The sequence below is a fragment of the Ochotona curzoniae genome, unplaced genomic scaffold (genome assembly GCF_017591425.1).
Source record: "Ochotona curzoniae isolate NIBS_2020 unplaced genomic scaffold, NIBS_Ocur_1.0 contig_1, whole genome shotgun sequence".
NCBI lineage: Eukaryota > Metazoa > Chordata > Mammalia > Lagomorpha > Ochotonidae > Ochotona > Ochotona curzoniae.
The window spans coordinates 19,084,805-19,107,718 of NW_024464918.1; the positions used below are offsets into that span (position 1 = coordinate 19,084,805).

At 46.7% G+C, this 22,914-nt stretch overlaps 1 protein-coding gene across 2 annotated transcripts in view; it reads right to left on the reverse strand.

Annotated features, from left to right (window-relative positions):
• G3BP1 (G3BP stress granule assembly factor 1) overlaps positions 1–20,852 on the reverse strand; it is a 31,364-nt gene extending 10,512 nt beyond the window's left edge. For both annotated transcript variants that reach the window (XM_040994479.1, XM_040994387.1), the window contains exons 1-8: positions 20,750–20,852; positions 8,593–8,728; positions 6,819–6,900; positions 6,168–6,341; positions 4,334–4,424; positions 2,195–2,288; positions 1,261–1,462; positions 29–130 (exon numbers count right to left, since the gene is read on the reverse strand). In XM_040994479.1, the coding sequence (XP_040850413.1) occupies positions 29–130; positions 1,261–1,462; positions 2,195–2,288; positions 4,334–4,424; positions 6,168–6,341; positions 6,819–6,900; positions 8,593–8,687 (840 nt within the window). In that variant the 5' untranslated portion in view covers positions 8,688–8,728; positions 20,750–20,852. The remainder of the gene's footprint in view (positions 1–28; positions 131–1,260; positions 1,463–2,194; positions 2,289–4,333; positions 4,425–6,167; positions 6,342–6,818; positions 6,901–8,592; positions 8,729–20,749) is intronic.
• Between the last annotated feature and the right edge of the window lie 2,062 nt (positions 20,853–22,914).

Here is a 22,914-nt window from a genome sequence, read left to right on the forward strand (position 1 = left end):
CTACTGAGTGCAACTTTAAGAACCTTACTTGTGCAGCTGGAACTTTAACCACATGAGGTGGTATCCCAGTAACTGGAACAGCGCCACTGGGAGGAAGATTCTTGCTGGTCACAGATGCCCAAGAGAAAGTCTAGGGGAACAGCATCAACATTAACAGTCATACCACATACCAAAACAAGACCACAGCTAGCATTCTTGATATCTGTAATTACAAGGGCACTTCAAACATTTAACAGAAAATGGAATTAAAATTACTGTTTCTTTTTATTACTTATTAACTTATTTGAGAGAGCTCTCAGCCACAGATTAATACCAACTGTCTACAACACCTGGGAGTACATGTCGAAGCTGGGAGCCAAGAACACAGACATGTCCACCACACAGTGGCATGTACCTAAGCATCTGAGACTCTGCTGCCTGCAGGGTGTGCGCCAGCAGGGACTGTGGCCAGACACCAGGCCACCCTATGTGGGCAGGCTAATCAGAGTTTAAACATCTCCTCCCAAGAAGGTCTAGACTGAGCCACAGCCAATAGTGCTACAAACTTATTGAACTCCTTACCCTATAAACACAGCACTAAAAATATTTCTTCCCACAACATCAAATGTAGAGATTCTGGGGGGTGAACACCCTGATGGTATTCCGTAAGACCAAATATCTGGTCTTAACAGATATTCAGGTTATGAAAGTAATGCAACTACTTTCTAAAATTTTAGTACTACAAATGTGGGCCTCCAATTCTGAACAGAATGGAGAGGGTGAGAGCAAGGGAAGCTGGGGGAGATAACTGTTTCAGTTTTTCCTTATACCCCTGGCCAGGGGAGACGGGGAAAGGGCAGTAATTATTGATGTTATAAAGCAACATGCATCTTACTTAACTGAAGATTAGCACAGTATGTAAGAAATTATGCAAAACCAGACATGAAAATGTAACTTCTGAAATTCAAAGAAATAATAAAGAGGGGCTGGTACCCTGGCGTGACAGGTTCTGCCCCAAGTGTGGGCACTACTTCATGTCATGACTGCTCCGATCCCTCTCCCTGCTTATGGCCCAATTGTTTGGATTCCTGCACCCGTGGGAGTCTCCGAAGAAGCTCTAGGTTCCTGGCTTCTGACTGACGCAGTAGTGGACACTGCAGCCACCGGGGGAGTGAACCAGCAAATGGGACACACTCGGCGTCTCTCCTCCTCCATGTCTAACTAATAAACAAAAACTCTTTAAGAATAATAAAGGAAAAAAAAAATATGCCTTCTTCCTACCCTCAGGTCTTCCTGCACGGTCTGAGCTATGTCTGCAGGTGCCGGGGAAGAACTCTTCTGTGCATCCTCAGCAGGAGTTTCCTCTAATACTGGCTCAGACTTTTCCTCCTGGATCTCAGAGACAGGTTCTTGCTCAGGTTCTGGTTCAGGATCAGGCTCCGGTTCATTAACAGGCTCCTCTAGATGTTCTTCCAAGTCATTGCTTCCACAGGAAAATATAACAATCATTAAGCCTTCCTGTGACTTACAAGAAGTAAGTAACCATAAGCTCCCTCACCAAAAATGACATGAATTCCACAACCAAGTTTAAAGAAAAAGCAATTGATGAGAAATTTTAATCACCATGAGTAAGTTTTAATTTTGATCAAAACGCACATAAAGCTTTACTTATAATTCAACAGAGATCCTAAACTACTACAATTTATATATCACTTAGCAAAACAAAAACCTTCCTGTAATTGGCTGGTAAAAGAAAAAAAAAGCTGTAATTGTTTGAGTAGCTTTTTTTTTTGCAATAGTTTGAGCCGCTAAGCTATCGTGCCAGGTCATCTCTGCCTTTCAATCACATACCCCAAACCCCCGTGCCCTGCAAAGAAATCATCTCAAGGCCAGCCTGGGCTATCGTGGGCTAATTATCCTCCCAGGGCCAGCATCTCACATGGGCACTGTTTGGTGGCCCAGTTGCTGCACTTCCAATCAAGCTCTCTGCTAATGAATTACAAAAGCAGTGAAGGATGGCCCCAAAGAAACAATAAGAAAGCAACTAATAGTTACTGCTTACACAGTCCTCAGACATATACAAAAGCAAAAGGGTTCTTCTAGGAAAGTGTATGTCCTCAGTTCTGAGAATGTTACAACTTACAACCACACTCCAATCAAGAAAGACAAGACGATGCAAGCTCTTACAGAGCCTTGTGAATACAATCTTCCTTACCTGACAGTCTGTTCATAGAAGGCTCCTGAATCATCAGGTACCACCTCAGGTGTCTGCTGTCTTTCCTCTGGTTCCTCTACCTCTTCCTCAGATTCTAAGATAAAAGGAAAATATATTTAAAATAATTGGTGCTTACTAATCATCTTTCACAACAGTTACCACCATCATATCTTTCACAGTATTTTCTATAATCAAACAAAAATAGATCTGTCTGTCCATAAATCTGCCTTGAATTCAAGTAACAGTAAGTATTTTAAAGACAGTGAAATGCCATACACACTCACACATTAAAAACAAGCAAGGCGGGTCCGGCACGGTAGTCTAGTGGCTAAAATCCTCGCCTTGGATATGCTCGAAATCCATATGAGCATCAGTTCCTCGGGACTCTGCACCCGTGGGGGAGACCCAGAAGAGGCTCCATGCTCCTAGCTTCAGACTGGCTCAGCTTCAGCCACTGCAGCTGCTTGGGGAGTGAATCGACAGATTTTCCTGTCTGTCTATTCTCCTCCCTGTAAATCTGCCTTTCCAATAAGAACAAATAAATCTTAAAAATAATAAGGCAATCTGGGAAAACCATGCAAAGGTTTTAAAGGACAAAATTAAGGCATTTATGGTCTTATGGTTAAGAATCATGGAGTCAAGCCCTATTTCCAGCCATCTAATAGCAGCTCTACTGCCTTACCAACTATCCCACCTTAGGTAAATTACTATCTTGATGCCCTTTTACTACATGGAGAATAACAGTAGCAAAAGCATCTATTTATACAACTGTGTATTACACAATACACCCAGAACTTAGCAAAAATCTCAGCCATAGGAAATCCTATTAGTAGAAAAACTTTTACTAGTTTGGAGGTTATTTTCCGTTTTCGGGATCAGTCCATTTCCCCAGGCTATTTTCAACATTTATGTTCCAAATGGCTTTGGAAATGAATAGTATTTCCCTACAGAGCAAAGGACAGTAATTTCTACTGACCTTATAAAAGAACTGGGTTTCCTAAACTTAGGGCTGCATTTCTTTAACACAATACAAGTATCAACATGTGTTCTTCAGAGATGATGGCAGAAATGCTACTGTAGCTGTCCTAACACACTTGACCACTTCCTGTCTCAGAGTCTTAAGTCTTCTTCAAATACTCAGTTCATAAAACAGAATTTGTTAGCATCAGATAGGATAAAAACCTCACATCACTCATACATCTTGACAAATGTCTGTTACTGATACAGAAAAAAAATGAAACCACTTAGAGACCCAGACCCTTAGGTTCTAGCTTGTGGCACAGCAGCCAAAGCCACCAGCAAAAACACGGGCATGACAAATAGGCACTGCTTTGTGCCCTGGCTATTCCACTTCAATGTAGCTCCCTAATGGTCTAGAAAAAACAGTTGCAGATGGTCCAACTGTCTAAATTTCAGCTACCCAACATGGAAGGTCTGGATGAAAACCGCCAGCTTCAGCCTGGTTACAATTCTGGCTGCTGCACTCCCTAGGGCATGAGCCAGTTGATGCAAGATCTCCGTTTCTCGCTATAAATCTTTCAAATAAACAAGTAAAACTTTAAAAAATAAACAAAGCAATCCCAGTCCCTAAAGACCAACACCTCAAAGTTTGGGGATCTCTCCAATCGAACTGCTGGACTCAGAACCCCAAGTGTGAAGAGAATCGCAGGTTCCATGGTCTGACCATGGAGTGCAATTGCCAAAGCTGAGGAGGCTAAGATGGAGCAGTGGACAGCACACCCAGGTGCACATGGAGGCTATGACAGTCCATCAGAACCCACAGAGGACACCTGTACAACAGAGACCTGAGGACAGAACAAATCAATCAACTACCCCAGCCATGTGTTGGCAGTGGAAAATCTAAGGTGGACTATGTCAACCAGTGGATTCTGCAGTGATTTCTCTTGAGCAGGACCCTCGGAGCATGCCCCACATTGGGGACCTGGAAAGTGTGGAAGCTGAGTGAGGCTTCTCCCTTTATTTTTCCCCTTTACCCCAAACACAGAAAAAAAATGTGGAAACAATAGTCTTCACTTTCCTGTATCCCCTGACCCTTTGTGCCCTAATCAACTATGTAAAGATTGTCAAAATAAAGCAATTAAAAAGTAACCAAGTAACTTACACTGTTTCACTACTTACCCTCCTGAGGCTCAGTGACAAAGCCACCAAAGACCTCATCCTGGTATCTGAAGATATCATTGTGAACATAGAACTTATTTGCAACAGATCCCTGCAATACCAATAAAAAGTTTTCATTTATTCAACATACTTTTATAAAGCCCAGTCCCTGTATAGCAGTGGTTCTTACAACTACAGACAAATTTTCCCTCAACAGACATTTGTCAAGACATGTCAGTTTTCACAACTAGAGAGTGATTTTGACAGCTGTTAAGAGGACAGGGATACTATGAATATCACTCATTGCACATGACACTTCCGGAAACAAAACAAAAACCAATCAGCTTAAAAGGTCAACATTAGGGCTGGCACAACAGCATAGCCTGCTAGTGCCAGGATCCCATATGGATATGAAATCAAGTTCTGGCTGCTCCACTTCCAGTCTAACTCTGTGCTTGTGGCCTGGGAAAGCAGCAGCAGAGGGCCCCAAGTCTTGGGACTCTGCACCCACGTGGGAACTAAAGAAAACGCTCCTGGCTCAACTTTGGCCACTGCAGTCAGCTGGGGAGGGATAAACAGCAGATCACAAAAAATTCCATTCCTTAAAAATCAATTTTTGAGCCTGGCACGGCAGCCTAGCGGCTAAACTCCTCACCCTGCATGTGCCAGGATCCTATATGGGTGCCAGGATTAGAACTCATTTTACGTTTATACAATAAAAAGGCCATGAATTTTAGGTTTACTACCCTCAACAGAAAATTTTCTGAATGATGCTACAGAAAATGATCATTTATGAAGCAAGTCCTTTATTAAGCCACTTTTAGGTGCCTAAGCTAAAACCTTCCTGACCTTACACTATCTAGACACAAGTACAAATTAATTATTCAACACAAACCCATGGTCCCTCTAAAAATTTAAAAGGATCAGAGTTCTTAAGCAAACATCTGACTCCAAAAGTAGTCTGGAGTAAAAAATGCAGCTTGAAGAGCAGCTTTTAGGAGTCCACACATTAATATCTGGGACAATTTTGACACAACTGTTAAAATGAATTATAACCCATTCAATTATGCCACAAACCCACTACCAGTACCTAAATTCTTTACAGAATGCCAAAAGACAGAAATGATGGGAACAGATACTCTCCATGAGAAAACCAACCAACTCAGCCTACAAGCAATGAATGCGCAAAGTCTGATAAGCAATGATATTTACCTACTCTCAATCTCATAATTCACTTATGAATTACGGGAGAATTCCTAGCATTACAGTCAAAACCTGGTGAACATCACACCCAAACAATGTAACAATGTGACTGACCCACATTAGCATCATTAATGACAGGACTGATGACAAGCACCTCTCAACATGAAGTCTTCTATAAAACTGTGACTATGATCATCAAAAAAAGCATGCCATGGAAAAACGTGCAGATTTCAGGATAAACCTAAATGCATCTTACTAACTACAAATCGAATCCTAGGGAGGAAAACACTGTGAAAGGGAGATTTGGGGTTAATTCCTGAAAGTTAAGTATCACCTCCAGAATGATTATATATCTGAGAAATACTAGCTCAGTTTGTCTAATTGTACTACTGTCACTTAAGGAACCAGTTAAGTATCCAAAGAATTAACAGCACATCTCTAACATAACTTCAAGTGGTCATTGGAAAAACACAAGGATAACAGAAATGCCTGCGAGCAAAAACTGACAGTGGCAAGCAAAACCAAACAAGACCTCGCCTGGCAGTGGACACAGCGAATGATACACAGAAGCTGTCCGGCCACTCCTGTGCAGGCCTGAGACAGCAAGCACTTTCCAAAGTCCATGTAACCCTTCTGTGGGGACGGGGCCTACCTCAGGGGCGAGGACGAAGGTCTGCATGAATCTCCGCAGGGCCTGGTTGTTGTTGGAGAGCAGCCCCATCACCTGCACCACCACACCATCGTTCAGAGTAGCATGAGCGTCAACGTGGCGAATCTTGGTGTGGCAGTTGGTGAAGTTCTGCGACATCACTTTCCTATGGATTTCCTAAAGAATTAAGGTGTAAGAGTTCAAGAGTGATAAAACATACAATCTCTTACTAGTTTTTGTTTAAAAATTCCAAAACATAGATGAAGCAAATGTGCATGTGCAAATTACTGAAATTTTATTTTTAAATGCCTTCCTATAATTTTTCTCAGTGAAGCCCCTTTGAATTCTTCAAAACTAATGCTTTTCAAAGGGAGACCACCCCCTGCAAGTCTTTTAACTTTAGAATTCTACCATGGGAAACAATGAAGTATCCCATCACATAAGCATTTCAACACAGTATCGTTTAAACAAGTCATAATTACTTGCCAAAACCTCTCAGAAAATTTTTAAATCCAGAATTCTTGTAATCTGTACCAAAAAAAAAAAAAAAACAAACAAACAAAAAAAAAAACCAACACCCTGAAAGATAAACATCTCCAAATATACGTTATTTTTTAAATGCTTAAAGGAATCAAGAAACCTAGGTATACTTACTTTCTGTCCATAGACCGCGTCTGCTGGCTTTCCATTGGAATCCAAGCCCCCATGGACATAAGAAGAGTTCTTCCCATAAAATCTGTACAACAAAGAAATAATTTACCTGTCACCCTAAGTATCTTTAAGACCAGACAGATGGACTTGATGCAGTGGCTCAATTGGCTAATCCTCCCATATGGGCACTGGTTTGTAACCTGGCTGCTTCACTTCCCTTCCCATTCCCTGCTTGTAGCCTAGGAATCCAAAGGAGGACAGACCAAAGGCTTGGGATCCAGCACCCGTGTTGGAGACCTGGAAAAACTTCCAGGCCCCTAGCTTTGTATCAGCTCAGCTCTGGACACTGCAGCCATTCGGGGAATGAACCAGCAGAGGGAAAAGCTTTCTTTCTGGTTCTCCTTCGCTCTGTAAATCTGGTCTGCCTTTCCAACAAAAATAAATAAATCTCCAGAATAAAACAAAAATCACAGATCTTTTAAAAATCAACTAGGTTTTGTATGTTCATGTTATTTTCCATGTTCAGTTTGCATCTGTCTCACTAACAAATGCTAGAAGGCAGCAGTGTGTTTTCTATCTTCTCAATCTATACAATCATCTCACCATCACCTACATGGCATCTGGTCAACTTCCGCTGAGGGAACAGACTGCCAATGAGATGGAACACTTTACAGTCTTGCATGAGGAAAGGCACTCAAAACCAAAGTTCCTGGGGCGAGAGCCGCAGCACAGCAGGCCAACCCTACACCTACACACAGCGCTGGCATGAGGCGCCAGCTCATATCCAGACTGCTCCACTTTACATCCACTTCCCTGGACACAGTCTGACAGCAGCAGAGCTTGGCTCAAGGAAAGCTCTCCATCTCTCCCTTTCTCTGCCTTTCTCTGCCTTCAACTTTCAAACAAATAAATGCCCAAAAAAGAGCAACTTAGTACTTATCCATTTTCAGAAAAAATCCTATAAACAAATCTGTAAATTTTCTTTTACACCTATTATTTATATACTATCTAATATCTAAGCTAGTAAAACGCAATGGAAGAATAGCCCAATAAACACACATTTTGGAACGTCTATAAAAGAATTCTATAGGGCCCAACATGGTAGCCTAGAAGCTAACGTCCTCACCTTGCATGCGCCAGGATCCCATGTGGGTGCTAGTTTGTGTCCCAGCTGATCCACTTCCCTTCCAACTCCCTGCTTGTAGCCGGGGAAGCAAAAGAGGACAGCTAAAGTCCTTTGGACCCTGCACCCAAGTGGGAGGACCAAAAGAAGCTCCAGGCTTCAGATCAGCTCAGCTCTGGTGAGTGAGCCAGCCGATGGAAGATTTTTCTTCCCATCGCTCTTTCTCTCTGCAAATCTGACTTTCCAATAAAAATAGTACAATATTCAACCAAAAAAATTGTATACACAAACAGCATCAAATTATGCAATAGTGCAGCATGTAAGGAACTAAGGTAAGGAAGTGCCCTGTATCCTCAAGGGATTAAAATATGCTGCATCGCCATAAAACAAAAAACTTTGGTCACTAGAAAATCATGGATGTTCAACACATTCCTACTAAATAATGTACAAATTCAGCTGTTTCATCTGTCTTAGTATCTTTTAATTGTTTCTTAAATTCTTACACTAATTCTCAACAATAATTTTGACAGCCACTGATCCTTATATTTTAAATCTCATCATGCAACAACTTGGCGAGGCCCAGGATGATGAAGGAGACTTCGGGGCAAGCACCCTGTGCTGCACGCGGCAGTGGGGACCAGGAGAACGTCTGACCTGTGCAGCATGTCCGGGGCCTGGTTCAGCAGCGTGTAGTACTGCCTCACAAACTCCCGCCCGACCAGCAGGGGACTAGGCTTCTCCATAACCATTGCTTTGGTCAATTCAACCTTCAGGAGCAAAAACGTCAAACCTGAATGAGTAAACACAAGAGAAAAGACTGAACTGTTTACCTGAACCAAGTCACTCGATCACTTCAGTAATTATTGGTTTTAAAAATAGATAAGCAGGGCCCAGCACAATAGCCTATTAGCTCAATCGTCCCCTTGCACTTGCCAGAACCCCACGAGCAACAGTTCATGTCCCAGCTGTTCTACTCGCCACCTGTCTTTCCTTCTGTCTGTAAATCTTTCCAATAAAAATAAATAAAAAATAAATCTTAACAAAAAAATACACATCTATAGGGGTCTGGTGATGTGCCCAAGCAGGTTAGGATGCCAGCTTTATCATCCTCCACATCCCATGTCAGACAGCAGTTCAAATCTTGGCTGCCCTTCTTCCCACCCAGTTTCCTGCTAACATGCGTGAGTGGCAGTCCATGGTGCCTGGGCCCATGCCAAGTGCGAGACCCAGGCAGAGGTCCAGGCTTCTGCCTCCAGCCTGGCTAAGCCAGCCAACAGAAGATGGCTCTTGACTCTTCATTTTAAATAATAAAGTTGAAAAACAAAAACCATAAACAAGGAATTCTAAAACAGTTCATTTAAGAGGACCAAAAATAGTATGGGGGAAGGTTAACACGGTGCTCTTTCCTAAAAAAAAAAAATCATCATAATCATCATCATCTCTGGGGCCCACACGGTAGCCTAGCAGCTAAAGTCCTCGCCTTACATGCACTAGGATCCCTTGTGGGTGCCAGTTCTAATCCCTGCAGCCACACTTCCCATCCACCTCCCTGGCTTGTGGCCTCTGAAAGCAGTTGAGGACAACCCAAAGCCTTGGGACCTTGCATGCGTGTGGGAGACCCGGAAGGGGCTCCAGGTTCCTGGCTTCAGACTGGCTCAGCTCCAACCGTTATGGCGAACGAGTAGATGAAAGATCTTTCTCTCTCTGTCTCCTTCTCTCTGTATATCTGACTTTCCAATAAAAATTAAATCTTTTTTTAAATTAAATTTACTACTCAAAATCATGCACCTCTCACAGTAAGCCAATTACTACCAGTGAATACCCATACCCCAAATCCACTTCCCTACTGCAGTCCTGGCTCCATTTCCTAATCCTGTTTCCTGCTAATACGGCGAATCTCTGCCACTCCTGTGTCAAGCCCACAGAGTTCTGGATTGCTGGCTCTGGGCGGCCCAACTCAACTGCTATAGGCACTTAAGAACCAATCAGTGGACATCTCTCCCTCCTGCTGCCTTTCAAATAAAAACGTTAAAAAAATCCATGAACATTTTGAGAAGTGAGAATATCGTACTAAACACCCAAGCCAACAATATAAATAATGTTTATTATAAAACAAAAACTATATTTTAGAGTACTCTTTTTTCCCAAAGATTTATTTTACTTGAAAAGTCAAGAAAAAAAAAAAAAAAGAAACAGAGACAGAGATCTTCAGCTTATTTACTCCCCAAATACTGCACAAGCCAGGCCCCGGCCAGTCCATGTACTTACTACTTTTATTTGTAAGAGAAGACCTTCTATTCAATAATTCACTCCTATATCAGCTAGCTACAGTGGGACCAGGCTGAAGCCCAGCAGCCTGGAGCACAATCCCAGTCGCCTTCTGAGTGACAAGGATCCAACAATGGGAGCCATCAACACCAGTTTCAGAGCACACATAGCAACAAACCAGAATCCAAAGTGGAGCCAGGATTAGAACCCGTGCACACGGTAGGTAGCAACCCAAACTGCCTCTCACCCACAGCACCGAACACCTGTCCCTGCTTTTTTGCTTATTTATTCAGGTACTCACTAATTCATGTAGAGTTCCAGAAAGAGCGACCTGATGATACACTCCCTAAATTCCTGCAACAACCAGAGCTCAATCAGGCTCATGCCAGGTCTCCCTCATTCATGGCAGGAACCCAAGTATTCTGATCACAAAGGTCAATCTTTCACGTCCATAAGCAGGAAGCTTATGGAAGCTGGAGTTAATCACAGGCACTCCAATACAGAAAGCAGACACCGGAAGCAGCTGCTTACCCCACAAGTCACCATTATGGTTTCTAACATCTATCCCTTTTATTCATTTCTCTATAAAATCTACAGTAGTTGAAAGTATGTTCATGTTCTCCAAATAACCACCATTCGCTCAACATCAAACAGCTTCACAGTCACACTTGGAACATAATTTATCTTCAGGCATGGTCATGAAAATCATTTGCATGAATCTATCCTCCTGAACCAACTCAATGGGTGGAATCCCATATGGGTGCCTGCTCCTGTCCTGGGCTGCTCCCTGCGGATGGCTGGGAGAGCAGTTGAGTTATGTGCCAAAGCCTTAGATCTCTGCTCCCACATGGGAGACCCGGAAGAAGCTCCTGGCTCTGGATGAGGATCAGCTCAGCTCCAGCCATTACGGCCATTTTGGGAGTGAACCAGCAGATGGAAGATCTTTGCTTCTCCTTCTCTCCTTAAATCTGCCTTTTGAACAACTCTTTGGAAAAAAACAAAAATGATAATCTATATCCTACTCTTAAACCTGAAGCAGAATGAGAAATTGCTCTACATCTTCCTTTCTCACCTAACAAGACTTTAATATTTCTTGCTGATCTTAGTTTAAATATTAAACAGGTCACTGTACCTTATAAACAAGTCACTTTCCATTTAGTTATATTTATATGCTTCTTTATATAGAAGCTTTATACAGGTGATTAACAAAATCTTGCTTCTCTTTCTAAAATATACAATATAGGGGTCACCCTTGTGTTGCACCAGGTTCTATGGCACCTGCAGTCCATTACCATGACAGTTCCAATCCAGATCCATATATTCACGGGAAAGCGGTAAAAGAGGACTCAAGTACCTGGACTCCCAGCATCCTATGTACGAGTCCAAAACGGAATGAACTCCTGACTCCTGGCTAAATCCAGCCAAACCCAAGCCATGGTGGTCATTTGGGGAGGAAGTAGCAGGTGGAAGGCCTCTTTCTGTCTCTCCCTTTCAAATACGTAAAACAGATACTTTTTAAAAATACACAATATATTCATAACCCAAGAAGCAACTTGCAGCAGGAATCTCAGACACCTGTTAGGACATCTTACATGTCACACTGGAGTGCTGAGACTCAATTCCAGCCTCCAGAGTGTGGCTTCCTTCCAACGGAGACCCTATGAGGCAGCAGGGAAGGCTCAAATTGTTGGGTCCCGGCTCCCACATTGGACCCATGGACACAATTCCTGACTCCTGACTGCAGTCACCTAGTCCCAGCTGCCAACATCTGGATAGTAAGTCAGCCGATGCAAGCTGAGTCTCTTCATATGCTGGCTTGCACTTGTAAGTTTACCGCAGTTTTCCCAGTCTTCCTCACAGGACAGATAAATCCGATAAAGAAAGCAGCAGGAACCAATTGTTTTACTCTCATTGCATTTGCTTGGTTTCACTGTTATCACCTTTTCCCTAAAAAATGTCATCACTGCTGTCACATAAACCTAACTGCTTCTCCTGCTATTTCCAAATAGTGCTAACAATTTCCAAATGTAACATTTTATCAAATACACTCACATCCCATCTTCTTATGCAAATGACAGAAGCTCTCTACAAAGGCAAAAAATAAACTCCAATTTATTTTCTCCTTGAGACTGTTTAAAAAATAAGCATAATACTGCTAATATTAACATCAATATTTTACTTCAACTCACTTCATTAAAACCGTAAAAGTAGAGTTAAACAGGTTTATGGCGAATCACCTTCAATGCCTTAATAGGCTCCTCTTAACCAACCATAAGTTTGAACCTTATCAGAATCATTCAACCAATTTCTTGATATTAATTTCCTATATTAATTCAGTAGGTGAGTATTTTGAGAAGGCAGGAGCTCAGCACTTTCAAGTTTTCTGAGCAGATGGCAGCTTACTTCAGCTTCAGCTGTCAAACTCAGGAGCAGGTATTTATTTGGCTGAGCAGCTAAAACGTCCCTTTACCACAGTATCTGGGTTCTATCTCTGCCAGGCAGGTTTCCACAGGCTTGTTCTCAGGTGGGGTGATCCCTAGGTCAGCATGCTGGCAAGGTGCGCTGGTGGACGGGGACTTCAGGGACTTCAAAAGGTCTGGATCTTGAGTGTGTGGAGGAGTAAGGTCCAAGGCCAGCACACAACTCTAGTGGGTGGGCAGAGCTCCAGGCCAGCTCTCCCCTCCACCAGAAGACTGGACTTGGGAAGGCCTGGCTGGGACTGTGAACTGATCAGGGAAAGGGGCAAGGTGATGTGGGGGAGGGAAGACCGGAGAGGCAGTGTGCTGCAAATGAGGAATGACTTCTGAGGGACCTCCAATGACAAGGCCACTGAACTTGCAGGTGAGGCAGGGGGCTGAGACCAAGCAGTCTGGAGGTGAGAACTTGAGGACCTTTAAGGGCCAGACTTACACACCAGTCCATGTGGGAGCCCTGAGCTGGGCTAGTAATAGGAAGCATGCATCACCAGAGTGGTGCACAATAAACCTAGGGCTGGGCACATGTCTGGCAGAGTTAGCCTGGGCCATGACACTAATCAGCATGCAAGAACAAGGGCTGGGGGCAGATTTTGTGGAGGATATGTGGGCTCATTCAGGAGGAACTGCAATTCTGGTGGTTTGCTTAAGAGCTGGGGGAGTTAACAAAGTAAACCTCCCACATCATGGGAACTGGGATTGGGAACAGGCCGGGCTGGCCCATGCTGCAGCACCCACAGGTGCACCCAAGAATCGGGTACTGGGTGGGCCAAGCCATAACATCCACCAGCTCATATAAAGGCAAGGACGGAGGGGGTAGACTATGCCAAGTAAGGGGCTACCACCCACCAGCACATGTGAAATGTGGGCCTAGAATTTGGCCTGGTGGGACATAGCCTTTGAATCAGGCCTTGGTGTTGCTCAGGCCAAGGAAGGTAGCTCTACCTGTCGGCAAGTATGTGGATCAATTCTAGAGGGGGTAAACCAGGTAGGGCAGGGCCAACCTTAGCCCACTGGCATGTGCAGGAGCCAGGCTGCAGTGTGGGTCATGGAGAAATAGGATATCACAACCAACTGGCATGCAAGACCCAGGGATGGGAGCAGACTGAGCAGGACTAGGCTGTAGCACCTAGCAACCAGAGTTGGGATTGGGGGCAAACAGGATGGGACAGGCTGCAGCATTTGATGACAAAGGCCAAGACACGGCGGATGGGCTATGGTTGGTCAGAGCAACCACTGGCATGCTTAAGATCAGTGGCTGGGAACAGGCCTGGTTGAAGAGCTAAGAGGACATCCCAGCTAGGTCTTGGTTCCCACTGGTGAGTGCAAGAACCAAAAAAAGAGATGGTGATTTGGGCTGACATGACTACAGAGACCCTCGGCATGGGTGTGGACTGGGACTGAGGATGCCAGACTGGGCTAGACTCCAGCACCCATTGGTACACATGAGAACCAGGATGGCTGCAGGACAGGCTAGGCTAGGTCCTGGCACCCGCTGAGCCATGTAGAGCAGTCTGGGCATGGACCAGGTGTGGGTGGGCTGTAGCACCCAACATTAAAAACAGAAAAGGTACAGGGCAGTTGGGCAAGGCCAGCATTTCAGAACTATCAAAAAAACCCCTTGAGGAGAATCCTCGGAGCATGCTCCACATCGGGGACCCTGGGATGGCAGGGAGTGGCCATCCAGTCTCCAGTCGGAGGCAGTTGGGAGGCTGGGCGTGGTTTTTCCCCTTATCTTCACCCTTCCCCCAGACACAAGAGAAGGAAAATTTATAAACAATAGTCTCACCTACATTCCCATAACTCTCAACACTTTCCATCTTAATCAATTATGTAAGCATCATCAAAAATAAGTTACACAAGAAAAATCCAATCAGTGAAGCACCAGTGCTGTTTGCAAACCCTGGATGGTCTACCTCCGCTTTCAATCCAAAGTGCTTGCTAATGTTCTGCCAAGGCAGAGGATGGCTCAGCACTTCAGTCCCCATCACCCAGGAAGAGCCAGACCTCCGCCTTTCATCTGCTATTGTGACCAACCAAACTCTGCCCACCGCCACAATCGGCAAGTAAAGAAAGAAAACACTACGAAATCCAAGGAAACAGGGTAAAATGTTCCAAAACCTTCCCTCATGTATCAAATACCACCACACTGTATCCTTTCTAAAGAGATTTCTTTTGAGATCTGCTCCAAGCTGCTGACCTGAAACAGAATCCACCTACTACTCAGAATATGAAACATGTTTTTTAATCAGGAATAGGAAATATACTCATTTTGTTATGTCATCTCAACACACACTAAAAAGTATATTCCTGGGCCCCCCGCAGTAGCTTTGCGGCTGAAGTCCTTGCCTTTAAGCGCCAGGATCCTAGTGGGAGCCGGTTCTAACCCCAACAGCCTTACTTCCCATCCAGCTCCCTGCTTGTGGCCTGGGAAAGCAGTCGAGGATGGCCCAGAACCTGGGGACCCTGCACCCGTGTGGGAGATGCGGAAGAGGCTCCTGGCTTCAGATTGGCACAACTCTGGCCACTGTGGCCAATTGGGGAGTGAATCAATTGACGGAAGATCTTCTCTTTCTTTCCTCCTCTCTATATATCTGACTTTACAATTTTACAAAAATTATACTTCCCGGGGCTGCCAAGGTGGGGTAGTAAGCTATGTATACTGGTTTGCTGACATACGTGTGGATTCAATTCCCAGGTGTTCCACTTCTGATCCAGCTCCCTGGGAATGGCTTGGGAAAGCAGCAGAAGATGGCCCAAGTGCCTGCAACCACACAAGACCCAGAACCTTACTTGGGGAGTGAACCAGCACCCTTGGGGGAATGGGATTCTACTTCCCTGTCTCCTCTGTAACTCTGCCTTCTAAGTAAGAAAATATCTCTTTGGGCCCAGCGGCATAGCCTAGTGGCTAAAGTCCTTGCCTTGAACGCCCCGGGATCCCATATGGGCGCCAGTTCTAATCCCGGCAGCTCCACTTCCCATCCAGCTCCCTGCTGGTGGCCTGGGAAAGCAGTTGAGGACGGCCCAGACCCAGCACCCGCGTGGGAGACCTGGAGGAAGTTTCTGGCTCCTGGCTTTGGATCGGCACAGCACTGGCCGTTGCGTTCACTTGGGGAGTGAATCATCAGACGGAGGACCTTCCTCTCTGTTTCTCCTCCTCTCTGTATATCTGACTTTGTAATAAAAATAAATAAATCTTAAAAAAAAAAAGGAAATTTATCTTTAAAACACTCAACATCAGGGAGCCAGCACAAAGGCCTAGTGGTTGTACCCTCGCCCTCCAACAGTAGGGATCCCAAGTAGGGATCCCATGTGGACACTGGTTCCTGTCCCAGCTGCTCCACTTCCCACTTGCAATTCAGATCTCCATGGCTTAGGAAAGCAACAAGAATGACCTAAGTCCTTGGGAACCTGCACCCACAAGGGAGACCCAGAAGCTCCTGGTTCAGACAGGCTCAGGTTTTGACCATTGTGGCCATTTGGGCAGTGAACCAGTGTATGGAAGATAAAATAAATCTTTTAAAAATTAAATTATATTATCACCCTCTTCCTGCCTTTCAAATAAACTAAAAAAAATTTAATCTCAAGGAGAAAGGAGTCAATAACTTTATCTATGCAATGAAGAGGGTCCAGCACAATAGCCTAGTGGGTACACCATGGCCTAGCATCCAGAGTTCTACATGAGTGCCAGTGCGTATCCTGACTGTCCCACTTCTCTGTCAGCTTCCTGCCTATGGCCTGGGAAGCAGCAGAGGATGGCCTTTGGCGTCCTGCACCCACTCTGAGACCCGGAAAAAGCTCCTGGCTCCTTGCTTTGGCTCAGCTGAGGCCATTGATGCCATCTGGGGAGTAAACCAACAGATGAAGACCAGTCTCTCCCTCTCTTTCTGTATATTCTTTCAAATAAAAATGAATAAGTTATAAAAAGAGGGGCCTGGTGCATTGGCCCAGTGGTTATAAAGTTGTCGCCTTGAACGTGCCGGGATCCCATATGGGCGCCGGTTCTAATCCCAGCAGCTCCATTTCCCATCCAGCTCCCTGCTTGTGGCCTGGGAAAGCAGTTGAGGACGGCCCAAAGCCTTGTGACCCAGCACCCATGTGGGAGACTCAGAAGAGGTTCCTGGCTCCTAGCTTCAGATCAGCGCAGCTCCAGCCATTGCGGTCACCTGGGGAGTGAACCATAAGTTCAAAGATCTTCTTCTCTGTCTCTCCTGCATTCTGTATATCTGAATTTCCAGTAAAAATAATCTTTAAAAAAAAAAAAAAAACAGATGGCAGCTATATCCTGTCAGTCATGATTTCTGCGGGATGTTAAGTGTTAAGTCACCTGTGACATTCTTATCCAAAACGTGAACAAACGTAAATGAGACCAATAGCACTGAGGTGGACAGCAGGGGTATTATTACTGGTCCACCCACTGCATCCCCAGGGGTGGCCGGGCTCTGCTGCCCACTCCCTGGAAACAGCAGCGATGGTCCAAGGGACGTAATGCCCACTACCCACGAGAAATCTGCACTTGGCTCCCCAGGTCTCAGCACTGACCAATGCTGGGATCTGAGGAATAAACCCCCAGATGGAAACTCTCTCTAATTCTTTAAACAATGTTTGAAATGATAGTCAAGAAAGACAAAGGAAACAAGCTGTGTAGATCAGGAGATGGAGGACCAAAGGCCAACGCAGGCACAGACGTCCTGGATGGATTGGACGAAAAACATTAGGGGAAAAATGGGGGCGGGGGAGCAGAGCTGTGGCTTAGCTAGCAGAGCAACCTCCAGCCGCACTGGCACCTCTTAGGGTTCCTGCGCACAGAAGACCTCGGTCTCTTCTTTTCTCTTTCAAATAAATTTTCAAAATCCTTTTTTTTCTTCTTTTTTTTAAAGATTTTATTTATTGTTATTGGAAAGTCAGATATACAGAGAGAAGGAGAGACAGAGAGGAAGATCTTCCATCAGATGATTCACTCCCCAAGTGAGCGCAACGGCCGGTGCTGTGCTGATCCGGTGCCAGGAGCCAGGAACTTCCTCCAGGTCTCCCACGCGGGTGCAGGGTCCCAAAGCTTTGGGCTGTCCTCGACTGCTTTCCCAGGCCACCAGCAGGGAGCTGGATGGGAAGTGGAGCTGCCGGGATTAGAATTGGCGCCCATATGGGATCCCGGCACATTCGAGGCAAGGACTTTAGCCACTAGGCTATGCCGCCAGGCCCTCAAAATCCTTTTTTAAAAAAAAAAAAGTAGGCCTGTGCAAGCCTATCTGACGAGCCCCGACACAGGTGTGCTCTAAGGAAGGGGTCTAGCCAGGGATCCAGACTGCTTTCTCTGAATCCTCTTTCACCTATACTTTTTCCTGAATGTCTAAAATATAGCAAACATACCAAAACCCCAAAGCCAGCCTGATATGTCTCATTGCTCTCGTTGCGTAAAGCATTTGTCACCTCCATGTGTGGGTAACCCCTGCTTGCCACAGCACCTGAGCTGCAACGCAGCCCTCCCGGCCGGCCACAGAGCTGACTTCTCAGACAGTTAACTGTCACAATGCGATCCCTAACTGCAAGTGAGATTATAGCTGCTGAGTCTAAATTTAACCCCAGGACTTGGAAGGACAATCCAGGTTCTTCCCAGCTGACAAATCTGCTTTTGATAACTTTCCCCCTTTACAAAACCAATAGTTTTGTCCAAAGCAGTCAAAAAGCACAATTTAATTCATGAGCAGACAGTATCTATATGAATTCTATTTTTTTTAATGCAAAAGTTAAAAGATCAAAGAAAAAAATTACAAAAACATGAATTTTCGTCATCAGCAGGTCTTACTTACACTGCAACTCAACACCATTACAAATCTATGAAAATGGAAAGCTGATCTGTGCCCCTTACTCTCTCTGTAAAGTACTGGTATATTAAATAGGTCACAATCATTACCAAAATCTCCTATTGTCTCCCAGGAGAACTGTAAGCCAAGAACAAAAACTAAGTGAGATGTGAATTACCTGCCTACTAGTTTACCTGTTAGAACAAAACAGACCGACAAGTACCGCCCTCCAGGAGCAGCAGCCCATCACTCCACTGGAAGCGGGGAGAGCCCAGTACTGACATCACAAGTGACTTGAAGTGACTTGTTCAGAAAGAAGGCACAAATCCTCAACTGCAGCGCGAGTGTGTCAAGGAATTACAGAATTGTGATTCCTGACCACTTGCTGAGGTCAGGAGCAGTCCTTTCCTTTTTAAAAATATCCAAAGGCAAAATAAACGCTCCTTTAATTAGTGTGCAAGATACTTTCATTCTGATATAGTTTTACTTCAAAGAGTAATATTAGCTTAATATCTAAATATAGATCATTTTAATATTTCACCATGAGGCAATTTAAAATTCTTGGCTCAAATCAGGTCTCTAGTTAAAATGCAGGTAACTCGAGTGGCTACAAGAGGTGCTCCAAGGGAAACAATGTTATACTGTAGAGGACACATTCATTACTTACAGCAACACCAAAGGTAGGCGCTTCTACCCCCAATTACTTTGACTCTATTGCTACCTTCTGTTAACACAAGGGAAAGTACTTGTTACAGAAAACACAAATATTAAGCTTCCTCCAGAATTTTAATCCCTTTACAAGGGTGTGTTTTGTATTCCCTTCAACATCCAGAAATACCTTATAGCGATCTGCAAAGGAGGGCGTAAAGAAAATCATTAAAACAACAACAAAAATCTTACACAAAAAAAAAACTCAAAAAGCTAATCCTAAATAAAACTTCCATTTCCCAATTCTGCCTGAAATTAAGCTTTCCATGAGCTAAAATGAATGCTACAGACCTGCCAGATGAAAAACATTTCACTAAGCCGAGGAGTTCCCGGCTTTTAAAAGTTAAGTTTCAGGAAGGTAAGCAACGTGTCTGCCTCGTCCTTGCCTATATCCAGGAGCCTTGCACACTACTCCACGGGCTGCAGACAAACTCGTTTACCTCGGAGTCTCCCAGCCACGATCAAGGTTACAATGTAACTGGGTGCTATGCTTCCCACTCAAATTTCAAACCACAGGTGCTGGGAGGAATCTCCATCTCACACCTCTTAAATTTATCAAGCGTCTTTTTTTCCCCCAAAACCTCATTAGAAGCCAAAAAGCTGACCATCAGATCCTGACTCCCTCCCCGCTGGCGGGAATTCCCCATCACACTGCTAAGAGCTCCACACACCCGACGAGGGACACCCTGGCGTTCATCCCACGCTTACTAAGGTTTCTATTTCCACCAAGAGCCGTAAAGGCGGCGTTTCTACTATCTATACGAGTACATGCAGGCAAGAAGCCCCACACGCCCTTCCCTTTGTGGCAATCCCACTCCCAGCCCGAGCCCAAGTGCACTCGGGCCCCCGCCGCGCGCCGCGCATGGGGCCTCGCCAAGGCACAACTGCTCCAAGGGGCAAAGGTGCCCAGGACGCGCACGGGCTAGTGGGGGAACGGGAGCCCGCGCAAGCCGGGGTTCTCCCCAACACCTGCCCCTTCCGTCCGTGGGCCTGCGCCGCCCTCCGCCACCCCGGGCGCTCACATACCTCCCCACAGTGCGGCGGGCACCCTGAGCTCAGCGGCCATGCGGACCGCACACTTCCCATGTCCCCGCCCGCGCCACCCAGCCGCGCCAATTCGGCATGGCGAGCCGACTCTCGTGGCGCTCGAGTGCTGTCCCTACATGGAAGCCTCCTCCGGAATCCTGGGCGAGGCAGAGCGCCTCTGCTCCAAGCCATGCAAGACTGCGAGGACGCGTGGCCCGGGTCGGCAGCGCGGGGACCCCCCTCCACCCCCACCCCAAGGCCCGGGAGGTCAACTGGGCATTCGGGCGGCGGCAGCCGCGGCTCGCTCCAGCCTCGCGTGGCCGTTAGACGCGCACGCGGAGGACGCGGCCACGCGCTCCAGCCATGGGGCGGGGGAGGCGCGGAGCGGCGCCGCGCGCGCCGACGGCCGTTGGGGTGGGGGTGGGGGGACGCGCCCCGCGCGGCCACTGTGCGGGTTTCCTGTCTCTCTCCCCGCCGCCCCGGCTCGTCCCCGACCTCAAGCCACCCCGCCCCGCCCACACCCCGACGTACCGGCGCGGCTGAGGGTGGGGAGAGGAACGAGCTTTGCTCCACCGCACGAAGGGAAGCAAAAAGCGCTCACGCAACTGCGTCCGAACACACGCGTGCTCCGCCGCCGCCGGTCTTTATAATCGCGACTCAGCCTAACTTGTTGTGGCCAGGCCAGGCGAGAGGACGACCAATCCCAACTGCGTCCTCTGGGCACTTCGACCAGCAATTGGATACGGACTCAGGCTGAAGGCGTGGCTCTTGATTGGCTTTGACTCACACCTATGAGACCGTAACGATCCCGTTTCCCTAGTAACAGATTGGCACTCTGAGGGCCCAATGACTGAAAGGTAACGTGGAAAGGAGGGTGGGAAGTTCCTTGACCGATGCCCACGGCAGCCAATATCTGTCCGGAACTGCTCTCATTGGCTAGGCCTCCTTCCCGTTTTCCATGCAGGAGCGGTTGCTCCACAAGGTGGGGCCCGTGTACTTTGGGGAAGTAAACCCCGAGCAGCTGGGAGGTGGGCAACTTGGAGGCCATGGAAGCACCTGGCCAATAGCAGCATCGGGAGGACCTGATTGACGTGGAGGCCGAGGCCCTGGCGGCCGTGCCCTCAAGGGGCGCTTAGCGGCTGGGCATGCTCCGGCTCCGGTCCTCTTTCTCTCAGTTGCTGGGTCCGGCTCCCGAGGTCCCCATCCTTTGCCTTTTCCTCCAATATGCTACCCAGGAAACCAAGTAGCAAAGCCCCCTCCCCTCCTTTTTTTTTTCCTTTCTTTTTTTAATTCTTCCCCGAATTATAACTTATTTTCCATGCACTGCCTCAGGGCACTTGGTGGATCTCGCCCGTGACTCAGCACAATGGGCGGACCGCGGTGAAAACCGAACCTAGAGGGGCGCGCCCGTTGGAAACGCACGGTCTCGCAGCGCCGTGGCAGGTGCGACGGCCGTTATCCCACGCGGGCCCTCAGCGCGAGAGCTGCGGCTCAGGTGGGCTCGATGCAGCCTCCTGGCTTTCCCACCATTGTCATCGCCGTGTCCCTCCTACTCCCCTCGCGTTGCCCGCGGCTTCTGCTCTGCCCTCTGCCCTGGAGTCCTCGACCTTGGGTCGGGACCTCTGTTGGCCGCCACGAGCATCAGATCCAACAGGCTGGGGACTGACCCGCCCCGGTCTGTCCTCCCCAGGCATGTGACCGTCTAAGCTGCTCTTGAGAAATTTGGAAATGAAGCGCGTGGAGCGGCTCTGTTGCCGGAGAGAGACGCCAAGCAGACCGGCCCAGCTGGGAGACCGACGCGCCTGGAGCAACGGGCGGCACCCGAGGACCGCGCCGCCTCGCGTTTCTGGTCCTCCCGGATTCACGCTCGCGTGAGCGTCCCTCATTCGGCATTACTGAGCGCCAAAAGCAGAGATCCAAGATGATGCCTGTGCACCCTCGCCCACACCACGGAACATGGGGTGCTGCACCGAGCAGGGGACTCCCAAAACCAAGGGACCGGGCTTCCAGGGGCTCTCGGTCCTGGGAGAGAAAAGCCGCTAATTTCCTGGAGCTGAGGAAGAAACTGAGATGTTAGCCATGGGAAGGAATTTGGACTTTAATCTGAGGGCAATGGAGAGCTAGCACCTTGAAGGCCTTTGAAAGAGTTTAGGACTATCAGGTGTTTTGTTGTTGTTTGTTTTGTTTTAGCAGTAAAGTCTAAACCTTTATGGAGAGACTTAACCGTTAAATGTACATGTGCAAGCACAGTTTCAGCTTCTGGTCGCTTAACCTACAATTCCCTTCACCTGCTTCTCGCACAGTAACCAGTTGTGGTTCTTTTTAATTTCCTGGTGACATCAAGACTAAATTAAGTTATATTATACCTCCAGGGAATGTTGTCTGTACTCTGGAAATCACTTCCGGGTCAGACACTTCATTCCAGGGCTCCTCCTCTCCTGCCTCCACCAGGTGTAACAGCCTGACTTTCAGTTGTTGCTTCCTGTCAGTCACCGGGTTCCTGGACAGCCGCAGTTGGGCGGACTGCATGCAGAGACTGTTGCTCATCTTCTCTTCCTGTAGATTTGGACACTGGTCTTACAGGCTCACTCATACTTCACACTATGCTGCAGGAGGAATGTGAGGGCTGGTGTTGGGCACAGCTGTTAAGAAGCCTGTTGCAAGGGGCCACATCCCATATCCCAATGCCTGGGTTC